We start from the raw sequence: 12,703 nt of genomic DNA on the forward strand, positions 1-12,703 counted from the left end.
AACAGAGAGGCTGGCTCCCTGTTCTTTCTTTTTCCAGAGAACAACTGATCAGTGATTAGCTGAAGCCGCTATCTGATGTACCTTTAGCCTGAGCTATTAGTGTCCTAGAGGTGGGGAGTATTTCCCTGTCCACGGGGTCATGCCAGCTGCAGAGACACAGAGCGCCAGGAGCAATGGTGCTGCGGTGAGGGTGTCTGGAAAGGACTGCGCTCCAAACCAAGAGAAGGATTTCCACAGCTTTCAAAGAGACGATAGTCAAACCACTGCAGGGAGCGAGACGTTCCACCACCACCACCACCACTATGAAGGAAACTACTGAAAATGTCTGTCTGGACGATGCCAGCTGCAGCCAGGTGATGTGCGAGGGCTTGGCTATGAATGAGAGCCGCGTGGAGTGGGGAGGGGCCCGAGGGGCTCCGCTATCCCGCAGCTACCGCGCTGGCCAGGAGCTGGGGGAGGCAGGCAACCATCCTGCCCAGCGGGCTGGCACAGTGAGCCCTGAGCTCGTCCCGCTCTGAAGCGGGGAGCAGGAGGCGCCCCCATCCCGCACCGGGGCACACTGAGCATGAGGCTGGCGCTCAGGTGCCACCATCGTGGAGCAGAGAGAGCGTCTCCAAATGTGTGGATGGAGGAGAGAGCTCCTGAGCATATCCTGGACTGGCTTTCCCAGGAAATGCCTTCAGACTGGATCCCCGCATTTGCTGAGGAGCACCTGTTCTTAAAAATTAGGTTCAGCATAATGAAGGGAGCAGAGTGCTTTGGCAGCAGGGGTAGTTTGGAGGGCTTTCCTGTGGCTTTTCGGGCTGCTTGGTGTTATGTTGCTTTCTGCTGCGTATCTAGACTGAAAAAAAATAATCAGCCTTGTTTGCTGTGAGGGCAGAAGGTTGACACAAAGATCATGGTCATCCTCTGCCAAAGATACCACAGGCATGTATAGGGTCTGGTACACAGGGACCAGGTATGTTTGCCTTCGCTAGGCTATAAGTCTGACAAGTAGGAAAAGCACAGAGCTGTGGAAGAGATACAGCTGTCTGGAAGGAAAACTGCAGGCATGCACACAGAGCTAAACCCAAAGCCAGAAAGCTGCCTTGCCTAGGACTTCCCAACTGCAGCTTTTCCAATGTAAAAGGGCCAAGTAGACTTGTTATTTTACCTGATATATCAGAACATTAAGTTCCAGATGATAAATGGTGAATTTAAAAGAACAAAAGAGAAGAAAGGGACTGCACCAGTGGCTGCTTACCAATTTGTTCATAAAGCCTCCAAGTGTACCGAGTCCATGTGGAATTCAATAATGGACATACTTCCCATGAACCTTCATTTTTAGCTGCCAAAATGCATCAATTACAATATGCACCGTTTTGATTCAGTAGACTAATACTGCTGAAGTAGTACATCCTTCTTCCTCAAAAAAGTCTAATCTCTTTAGAGTGACATGACATTTATTTCCATTTTGAAAGTTTTCCCTTTTAATCTGAAAGCAACTGGAAAAGTGCAGCACATGTTTGGCCCTCACATGTCACTAGAACAAAGTATGTTTCACACTGATTAACAGATAACTGATAACTCATTTCAACCCTTCCTTGATTTCCTTGACTTTTGCACCACAGCAGTCCATCATTTATATTGTTACATCCCATAAATACATTTCCCTTTGTGCTTCATCCTTTCTGAACTCAGACTTGAGCAGCACTTTAATTATTGCAGTTAACTGATGTAATCCACCTAACAACTTTTCCAGACCAAGACCCAGGATACCATTTTTCACTCTGAAGAAGACAACAGTCTTTATTTCACATACAGTGGAAAATCAAATGTTCTGGAAGTCAAAGAACTCAACTACCAGGTAAAAAGCCTCAACTACCAACATGTAAAAATTGTCATTTATACACCTCCCTTCAGCAGGAAGCATATCCAGCAATGCCTGTTTTCATACCCAGGCCATTTTAAAAGCCAAATAAAGTAGAAGTTCACACGATTACTGCACAGTCAGCTTGTGAGCAGAGTCACACTCTTGGCTGCAATAACCTCTGTATTGTAAATACATCCAGTAAAGTTAAGGGATAACACAGGAAGAGAGATCTGTTTCTAGGCCCTGCTTTGTTTCAGTCTTTAGCAAAATTATTCATCTGAGGGCTGGAGCAGAGGGACTTTCTGTTCAGCTAGGGATGAAAGGAGCCCTTGCTAGCAAGAACGAGTATGTGGAAGGGGATAAAGAGAAGATGACTAACAAGGAGGATTTCAATGAAGCAGTGAAATATTTCATCTCCTTCTCACCATAGCATCTAAATAAGATTTCACAATTTTCAGTTTTGTGGAATTTCTAATTATATTTAAAGTTTGAAACATTTAAAATTTACAGTGGTAATAAATTACCAAAGTAACAAAACACAGAGAGCATTTTAGTGATTAAGAGAACAAGAAGCAAGGCATGAAAGCACAGGTGGCTGCAAAAGACCTTCCTCCTATGAATGTCTGAAGATGAACAGTAATATTTTAATATATGCTTTGCTTGTAACATTATAACTTTGAAGGTATTTGTTGTTAAATAGTTTGTTGCTTGAATTGAAAATACTTCCTTCTTTGTTAGGTTAACACAGCATCCCAGATTCCCTGGTATGAGAACCTTGCTCAGATGAAAATGCCCTGGACGTGGAAATCGGATCCCCATTCCCACATGCCAGTAATCCAAAATCTGAATCTAAAAGTGCAAAGTGGTCAGATGCTTGCAATTATAGGAAGCACTGGTAAGAGCAAACACATTTCATTGTATGACCAGCTCTCAGATAAAATGGGCATAATCAAGAGCAACACTCTGCAATCTTTATAATGTCAAAATCTAGTTGAGAAAAAACTATTGGATGTGTCAGTAAAATACATTATTTAAGTGACATGATGAACAAGAAAACCGAGAAAGATTGGGGGGGGGGGGGAATTAACATTTATTTTTAAACCAGTTTTTGTTATGCCCGACACACATTTGCATTCTGTTTCCTGACATGTAGTGAGATATTGTTGCAAGTGTGGCCTTGCAGCCCCAGATTTGCTAGACATGAATCAGTTTCATGACTCAGATTCAACACAGTTCAATTGCAGACCATACTCAGATAGCAAACAAATGAGGCCAGACCCCATAAGAAAGATCAGTGCCAACTTGCATAACCATGAGCAGGAATTCCATTTGGACTGAAAATTCTAACAGGATAAAATAATGCATTTGTTTTAATTGATAGAAACTTACAGAGAAGAAAAGACAGTTCCTCTTCTGTCTGGTGTTACTGCTTTATTACACTATGGTTTGGTTTTTTCCTTCCATTTTCAGGTGGGACTGGTCAAGGGGGACAACAAGTAGATACAGGACCTTTAAACTGAAGTAAAAAGCGCCATACTTGGGAGGCAAAAACCCCCATGCTGTGTCTCCACTAGAGTCTTACACAGGTTAGCTCAGTGATTCAGTGAAGATACGATCTCTCACAGGCAAGGCATATTTGCCAAAGAAGTTTTAACTTTATTCCTAAAAAATTAGAGTTTTCTTCCCTATTGCCATGGGAATTTTTCCTTAGCACATATTCTTAATGTAAGTGAAGCTTACCTTAGAGATTCTCCTGATAATAAAAGGAAAAGCTTTGTGATGAAATAACATACTGAGTTATAGATATAGCATCTTTGTAAGGCAACATACACTGAGCACAAACCCCTTTCAACAAACTAGTCAAACTATTTTCAAAAGCTGTTTATCATCTATTTAATCAAATGCCTTAGTAAAATGGATTAAACTGCTGATGGGTTTCACATTGTCAATGGCAATCAATATGTCACTCTTAAACAGAGCAATACATGGTTTACAGATGGATGGGTTTCTTTTTTGAGATGTATGTATTAAGAAGCAAGCGTGGAGTTAATCTTTCAACAGGGAGACTAGAAATAAATGACATCTAATCATAAGAGAGTTCTGTGTGTTTACATACAGCATCATACAACAAAAAGGAAAAATTAATTTGCTGTTTAACTCCAAATCAGGTTTTGTTTTCATTGTTTTACTTTTCTTACCTCTGGGTATGAGCCAACTTTTCCTAATTATTTAAATGACTTTTTGTCTTATTTAAGTCATAATAATTTTTATTTCAATCGTGATTAATGTTCTTATTGTCAGTATAATCATTCAATGCCTTAGTCATTCAGCTGATCCAGCTCCTCTTTCTGAATTCACAAATCCCTCCACAAAGAGAGCTCTTGCTGAGCATTTGGGTGGCAGCCTTGCAGCCAGGGCAGGACCATCTTTCACCTCTGTTTCCAAAGTGAAAGAGAATTTACCAAAGAGATAAGAGACACTTCCTGTGTTCATGAAGCTGTCCTCAAAGCTCGGATACCCAATTCTGCTGAGAAATGATAAGGTTTCAAACCACATACTCCATTCCAGAGGGGAGAGATTTCCTCAACGGGAGCTTATAGTCAATATTTTCTTCGAAGATCATCCCATCTCTGTGAAAACTTCAGGAGGGGTTGGGGAAGAATTCTTTTTCCTTAACATCTCTGTGCATGACAAGATCACTTTTCAAAACCATTCCTTGGAAATTAATTTTCAATTTTTATTTTTCTAGCTGGTGGAAAGACATCCTTGCTTGACGTGATAACCTGCCGTGATCATGGAGGCAAAATCAAGTCAGGTCAAGTCATGATCAACAACAAACCCAGCACTCCCCAACTTGTCAGGAAATGCATAGCACACGTGAGGCAGGATGACCGACTGCTCCCACACCTGACTGTCAGAGAAACACTATTGTTCGTTGCCAAACTGCGTCTTCCAAAGTTTTTTTCAGACTCACAAAGGAAAAAAAGGGTAATTAAACTGTTGGGGAAAAATAAAGTTGTCAAGAATGTGTCTGACAGGAATTATCCAAGAGATCCTGTATGTTTGGAGTCAGAACAGCTAATCTGGCATTTTTTTATGTAGATTATGAATTATAAACCTTTTTCATCTTTCAAGATAGAAAGCAGCAATTGTTCCAAAGCTCATAAAAAATGACAATCTACAGAAAGCATTAGAGAGGCTGAAAGATGAGCTAAATTTTTGATCGCTGAGTCTTTTTCAATGTTACCTCTAAAATCAAGATTTGTTTTCAAGTGTCTCTAGCACTGAAATATCCAGATGAATTTTAACTCTATTAATCATATTTTCAGTTTTATCTATGCACGAATGTGCAAATGAACTCTTTCCTGACACCTGTCACCCTTGGATCCCGGCAGGTGGAAGATGTGATCGCAGAGCTCCGCCTGCGGCAATGCGCCAACACCAGGGTGGGGAATGAGTACCTGCGGGGCGTCTCCGGGGGAGAGAGGCGCAGGGTGAGCATCGGCGTGCAGCTGCTCTGGAACCCGGGTGAGCACAACTCACACCTTCTTGGGGCCCACCACACACCAGCTGGGTGTAACGGGGCACCGCATGAAGATGGAAGCTTTCAGGGAAGAGCCACACACTCAGCTGCCCTTAGGGCAGCTGGAGGAGCTCATAACACTTAACAGGCTTTGCACCGCCCTCTGCCAGAGGCTGCCTCTCCACAGCACGGTTAGTGACTGCTGCTGCTCCATTTGCTTAAACTGCAATCAGTGCTGATCACAGATAATACTGTAATTATTAAAGGAATAATTCTGTAAACAGAGTGTTTCAGGAGCTGACACACTTCTGCTTCGGTCACCTTTGCCAGTGGAAAAGTGGAGACAGACTATGGCAGAGCCCTCAGGAACCTTCACCCACCACTCTGTAAAACCACCACCACCACAAAGATTACTCAAAGTTGCCTGAAGTTACTCTCACAGCAGTGCTCTGGTTAGTCCATATCCCATATCACTTATAGTGATAAGGTTTGGGTTTTATCCGATCACATGCCACAAGTTACTTTGGTGTATTTCAACATGGAAATTGTTTTCCTTTCCTCTGACACAGTCCCCATTTACATGTGCAGTATTAACAGGAAAGGTCATTTTCTTTGCTTTATAGTCAGTCATTGCCATCTTGTGCAACTCACTGACATGATGTCATGCTGCAGGTGAACTAGAAACTTCCATTGTCTTCAGTAGAAACAAAACATGAGGCTAAATCCACAGCTGATTTTGCTGGATTGAATCCCTTCTCTGATCTTATATATATCAAAAGCACTACTAACCTTGACTGAGCCTCTTGTTGAACAAGATTCCTCATGAGTTTTTTCTCTAGGAAACAGATCTGAAATCTTTTTGCTTGTATAAAGTTATACTTCTGTAGTTATATGAAAAGCAGTACTTTTGTAAGAAGTGATGCTCAGGAATAGATGTACCGAAGTTAAAAAAAAAATAATTCTAGTTTCTTTAAGTTTAAAAATTAGTGAAATTTCATGCACTAGCACCATTTCACTTAGAACATATTTTCCAAACCAGACATGATGCTTTCCACAGCTAAACTTAATGTCTTTGGCAGGAATACTCATACTTGATGAACCCACATCTGGACTGGACAGTTTTACTGCACATAACCTTGTGATAACATTATCCAGACTGGCCAGAGGAAACAGATTGGTTCTTCTTTCACTTCATCAGCCCCGGTCAGATATCTTCCAATTGTTTGATTTGGTTCTTCTGATGACTTCTGGACTCACTGCCTACTGTGGAACAGCTGAAGACATGGTCCAGTATTTCACAGAACTAGGTTATCCCTGCCCAAGGTACAGCAACCCTGCGGATTTCTATGGTCAGTATCAAGCACTGTCATATAAAAAAAGGGTTACTGGAAATCATTTGCTTTCCTAAGTGGCTAGGTAATGTTGATTTTTATTGACCATGACTGTCTTAGAAATTCCTTGTAACTAACTCAAAACAACATTGCAGCAAGTTCAGTTTTTAATAGGATCCTTATCTGTTAGTACAGGAAATGTAGCAAAGACAAGAGATACAGACAAAACTAATTTTAAAAATGCTCCTTCTAACCGTGCCAGATGCAGTAACTTGTCAACATATTTACCATACTTATACCCATGTCTTAGCTGGTTGAAACTTCTTCTCTGGGAAAGGCACAGATAAACTCATCAACTGCTATCTGTAGACAGTTCTCTGATTTCTCAATTAAGAAAATGTAGAAGTTTGTTTCCCAGAAGCTAGCTCCTAATCTGATACAAACCTGGAACAGGTAATGGGAAAAAGGAGTGCTGCCCTACAGAGCACACTGGAAGGGAGAAAATCCTAATCCAAATCAGCAATCTTTTTACTCCTCAAAGAAAGTTTACGTGGTTTCAAATCCATTCATCTTCTGGTTTTAGCAATGTGGAAAGGGAATCTGCCCCTGTTAATCTAGGGGCAGGAATCTCTTAACAGAGGCTGGTTCGATTCCCAGGTCTTTGCACTCAAGTTGGCCAGAAAACCTGATACGGACCTCAGAGAACCATAATGCTCTGGAGTAATCTCTTCAGCTGTGCCTGTGTGGCACGCAGTGCTAGCTGCGCAGAGATAAACAGAAATTAACCTTGGTGTCAAGCCCCACAAAAAGACCTTTGTCACCATCAGGGTTCAGAGAGTCCTCAGCCAAGCACAGCCTTGGGGAGGCTTGCAGCACCCCTTTATGGGAATGGAGAATGAGACAGTCCTGGGGAAATCTGTAGCTACAGCCTGTGGTTACAGGAACAACATGACATGTCCCCTGTGACATGGAAGTGGGGAGGGCATAAAGGCAGGTGAAAGATTATTGAATGGTATGCACCAAGTCAGTACCCACAAGAAAAGAAAGGAAATATGGGCAGCAGGAAGGTGGAAATAGGACAGGATGGCAGAGCATCCCACCTGATGGAAACATACAAATGCTGGATGTGAGTGTGACAGAGAAACAGATGACCAGGGCAGAAGGGAAGGCAAAGAATTTCTTATGAGCTCCTCCATAGCCTCCATAGCCTCCTCAGTGGCTGAACACACATGATCAGTCCAGTGCAAGGAGTTAAGAAATGTACAGTGATATTTCTCTCAGAAAACATCTGTAAAACATCAGATATTGTCAATCTACAGCTAAGGTCAGCATGGGAAAATACTATTGTCAGTTTAGATTAAAAAAAAAAAAGCTAAGTCAACTATTATTGGTATGACTATGTTGTCCTTAGATAATATTACATTTGGACTTTCTCAGTATCAGGTAAAGTTTATGGCACCTCTGTAAGATACAACTAAGACAGTAACTATAATTTTGCAGATGAAGAAAAAATGTGATTTAAGTCAAAGTCACATAAAAGACTGTAAATGCCTACATGCCAGGAAGGAAATTCAAACTATTTTTTCTCAGCACTGCTCTCAAGGTGCTATGAAATTTATAAAAATCTGAAATAGTAGTTTATAATACTATAATAAATTATGTAATCTCTCAGTGATTCATTGAGTGACTAGGTAAGAAACATATACATTAACAATCTGTTCATCTCTAATTACCTAAAATAACTGATAATTTTAACTGTTGTAAATTAATGCATGTACACAGGTTGGACTGTTTGCTCTCAGTGAAATACCTGATTCTAAACACATCATAAAGTTATTTCTTCTATGGCACATGGACTCACATCAAGTAATGTCTTGCAGTTGACTTGACCAGTATTGATAAACAGACTCCAGAAAAAGAGATGGAAAGCCGAAAAAGAGCAAATGCTCTTGCCAACTTGTTCATTGAAAAGGTCAAACATTTTGATGATTTCTTATGGAAAGTTACTGAAGGAGACAATGCTGAGACCACAGTCATCAAGCAGAGGTAAAGGAAAGACTGTCATATGGAAGATCTGGAATAATAGCTACACCTTGTGCTAATTTAATTTTTTTTTTTTCTCTTTTTCCTTTGGGCAGGAATTCAGAAGAGGTTATGAATATGCCTCACAATTCAAGTGATCAATTACCAGGAGCCTTAAAGCAGTTCACTATATTATTAAGGTAATCCTCTCTTCAGCACAAACAGTTACATATTGTGCCCATTTGTATTTAAAATCATCAGAAAGAGGTACAGAACGTCCCACACCAATTGTCTTCCTTCAGCCTTTCAGCATTTTAGACCTGAAACACTTGGTGGCTACAGGTGCTTCATAGGTTTGACTAGGTAAAATCCTTTACAGGAACAGGGAACCCAACTTCTGTCTGAGCCAAAGCCAGCAAGTTCCAAGAACTGATTTTAACACTGTTTGGGGTAATGTGTCTGAATATAACCAGCATTAGTAAGTATTATATCTTACGGTCAATATTGCTGTTTTCCTAGTCGTCAGGTCTCCAATGACTTCAGAGATCTTCCAACACTATTGATCCATGGATTTGAAGCCCTTCTTATGTCATTACTAATTGGATTTTTGTACTATGGCCATGAAAAAACTGGACTCTCTATTCGTGACACAACAGCCCTGCTGTACATGATAGGTGCCCTAATCCCATTCACAATAATTTTGGATGTTATTGCCAAGTGTAAGTGTCAGTCTTCTTGTAAATGCTATAAGGAATCAAAATTAAAAAAATTCTTAAATCTATGAAAAAAATAAACTTATTATCACAACCCAGTGTGTTTGTTCCTGCCCTGCAGGTCATTCAGAAAGAGCAATGCTTTATCATGACTTGGAAAGTGGAATGTACTCTGTTGGCCCATACTTCTTTGCTAAGGTAATTGGTTTTGCTGCCAGGAAATACAAACAGCTGTCTTGAACAATAAAAAACACAAGCAAACCAAGGTCTTGCTGTATAAATAATCACATTCATATCAGACTTTATTCTTTTGTGTCTGCCAGCTACGGCTATCAGTCTCACTTCCTTAGTATTAATAGGTTAAGCCTCACGCTAGTTTAGAACTTTGCCAAAATTCATGGCTGAGATCCCACACCAGGAAAGCCAAAGAACTTTTCACTGGGTTCTTTGGCCAAAATGTGAGAAATCTCGGACTCAAATTTCCAGGTTTAGACAATTTTACATACCAGCATATTTAATTCACTGCAGCATCTCTGAAAGTTTGCTTACGTATCTTGATCTGTAAAACAAAACCTTCATATCAAAAGCTAAAGCACAAAATGCTGTGGTACTTCGAGTAGTTGTTTGGGCCTGTATTGGTCCGAGCTAAAAAATGCATTACATGCACAAAAAGACAGAGTTTCTAGAATTAAATTTAGAACTTTTAAAAAACTACATTCTCTTTTTCACAAAGGTTTTGAATAATCCCTCCTTTGTGTTGTTAGATGAGTTCTGCCTGCCATGGCATCTGTAATTTAGGTTTCCATTTCTGCACGAGATTTTAAATGCTTATTAGTGGTTGCCAGAGAAAAATATTCTTTGCATTGTGTCACAAAGATTGCACATTATTCACAGAGAAATCGATGTAATTTGTTACAACCTTAGTATTAGAGAATAGTAGCAACCCTCTTTGGAAGAACTAATACCCTCTATATACCTCTTAGGTATTTGAGAAAATCCCAGTTATGCTTTTGCTTTGCAATTAATCAAGTTGCTAACTGGACTGCCTTTGGGACAAGGTGGTGAAGGGACCAACAGCCAAGTTTGTATCAAATTTAATCTCACGCTAGTTTCAACCAAATTGGGACAAATCATTCAGTTGCCATGAGTCAGTAACAGTATTACCGTTACCAGGCACACCAGTTCAAAGCAAAATTGTATTACGTTCTTAGGAGCTCTCAAAACTCTTAATAAAACAATCTGTAACAATTAGTTTTAGGCATTGTCACAACCAGAGAGAAAATTAGCCAGCATTTGTTTCTGTTGTGGACTGGTTTTGCATGTCACTGACAAGCCCTAACAGGCAGATTATTACATTCTAAGGGAGTATTTCCTATAGGTTTTATGAACAGTCTGTAAATAAATTAAGGCACATCTCATATATTTTTATAATTATCATTCACCTTTTTCTCTTTTTTTTATTTTCATTTTCATCTTCCCAAACAGATTTTGGGGGAGCTCCCAGAACACTTCATTTTCGTTATAATTTATGGGATTCCCATCTACTGGCTGGCAAACCTTGTTCCTGAGCCAGAACATTTCCTGCTGAACTTCCTGTTATTGTGGTTGGCTGTTTACAGTGCCCGTGCCATGGCGCTTTGGGTGGCAGCTCTGCTACCGACGTTACAGCTCTCGGCCTTCCTTGGCAATGTCCTCTTCACATCATTCTACCTGAGTGGTGGTTTTGTGATAAGTCTGAACAGCCTCTGGACAGGTAAGACAAAGCTCCCCACCTCTTTCTGAAACTGAAACACCAATTTCATCAGTGACAGTGTGTCTTGTGCAGGAAAACTCAGCTTTATTCTTACTTTTGTTATTATCTTTTTGGATGGTGACAGTGCATTTTACATCAGTTTCTCCATCTGAAAATGAGGCAACAAGAAGTTGGTCAAAAAAGCACTAGTGTGGTTGCTAAATTCTTCAGTAAAAAGAATTGTATTCAAAGACGAAGATGGAGCTCCAGGAAGACTTAGGTGACAGGGGGAGTTTGATAGATATGGATATTCCTGATTTCCTGTCTCCATGTAACTATGTAAAAGATGTCTGCCATTTTGTCCAATAATACACTGTCATATGTTTACAGCCTCTGGCTGTCAAGAAGAGAGACAAACCTGTTGTATTTGGCAGCAGCACAGTAGTATTCGAGGTCTCAAGTTTGTGTGTGTGTATCAATTTCTGTCATTTTCTTTTGCAGTTCCTTTTTGGGTTTCAAAAATTTCTTTTCTCAGATGGAATTTTCAAGGAATGATGCAAATTCAGTTCACTGACACCACATATGAAATGTCTGATCGAAACATTACTTATCAAATACCAGGGAAACTTGTAAGTCAGCAATAAAAATTGTTGCATGCATTTGATAAGAAATTGAAATGCTATTTGTATGCCTGTCATATTTAAATAGATGCTGTAGGCCTCAAATTTGGGAATTGCCCAAATCAACACATGAAGTTGTGTTACACTTGGTTGAAAATTTGTTCCTAAAGGTGGCCCTACAGCCATGTAGCCTATGCCTTTCTTTTAGTTGCAGAGAAAAACCAAGATAACAAAGGGCAACTCTTTCCAACACCAGCTCCCAACTATTCACTTTGCTGGAATTGTTTAGAAGCTGAACTGTGCTCTTCTGAAACAGGAATAGTGTAGCTGCAACCTTCTATTCAAACCACCCTGGAAGCTACATCCATGCTGGAAAACAGGGGAAGGTAGCAGGGGCCAGGGAACTTACACACAAAACACACTTCCAGCATGAAGTGATCCAGCATGAAAATTTTGTCTTTTCCTAATTTTGTGTTATTGGTCCTTACAGGTCACTCAGGCTCTGGACCTGGACTCCCACCCTCTCTATGTGAGCTACCTTGTCCTCACTGGCATCATTTGCAGCTTCCTGCTTTTATACTATTTATCTCTGCGCTTTATCAAGCAGAAATCAACCCAAGACTGGTAAGAGCAGCAGAAGCAGCAGGTGACGGGCTCCCCTGCAGGAAGGCAGAGTTAGAAGGCTCCCGGTGTGGGAGCCCCGGCAGGCGGGCAGGAGGCGGGGAGCGGCGGGCGCCGGCAGCCCGGCTGCCACAGGATGGCAGTAGAACCCCAGGAGTCGGGAGGCGGCCGGGAGCCTGCCACGGGCCGCAGCTGCAGCCTGCCATTGGGGGGCGGGGGTGGGCTTTGGGCTTTTTGTTTGCTTCGCGTACGGGTTGAACGAGTGACAAGGCTCTTATGAGTTCTCCAC

General features: G+C 41.0%; 1 protein-coding gene across 1 annotated transcript; it reads left to right on the forward strand.

The window, feature by feature from the left end:
* The first annotated feature begins 147 nt into the window (after window positions 1-147).
* Window positions 148-12,476, forward strand: ABCG8 (ATP binding cassette subfamily G member 8). Its single transcript, XM_005523385.3, has 13 exons — window positions 148-353; window positions 1,742-1,846; window positions 2,591-2,747; window positions 4,602-4,840; window positions 5,248-5,380; window positions 6,455-6,724; window positions 8,587-8,752; window positions 8,845-8,928; window positions 9,248-9,447; window positions 9,563-9,639; window positions 10,927-11,194; window positions 11,675-11,802; window positions 12,284-12,476. Exons 1-13 carry the CDS (start codon window positions 303-305, stop codon window positions 12,419-12,421), a joined length of 2,016 nt encoding a protein of 671 aa, XP_005523442.2. The 5' UTR covers window positions 148-302; the 3' UTR covers window positions 12,422-12,476.
* The last annotated feature ends 227 nt before the right edge of the window (window positions 12,477-12,703 follow it).

This window comes from Pseudopodoces humilis, chromosome 3 (genome assembly GCF_049639895.1).
Source record: "Pseudopodoces humilis isolate 2021_Gansu_Grassland_sample_001 chromosome 3, ASM4963989v1, whole genome shotgun sequence".
In the NCBI taxonomy this organism is placed as follows: Eukaryota; Metazoa; Chordata; class Aves; order Passeriformes; family Paridae; genus Pseudopodoces; species Pseudopodoces humilis.

Bases quoted from the DNA above. Each gene is read 5' to 3' on its own strand.
- ABCG8 (XM_005523385.3), top strand. From the start codon at position 303: ATGAAGGAAACTACTGAAAATGTCTGTCTGGACGATGCCAGCTGCAGC. The intron at 1,847-2,590 runs GTAAAAAGCCTC...CTTCTTTGTTAG, and splicing joins TCAAAGAACTCAACTACCAG to GTTAACACAGCATCCCAGAT. The intron at 9,448-9,562 runs GTAAGTGTCAGT...CCTGCCCTGCAG, and splicing joins TTTGGATGTTATTGCCAAGT to GTCATTCAGAAAGAGCAATG.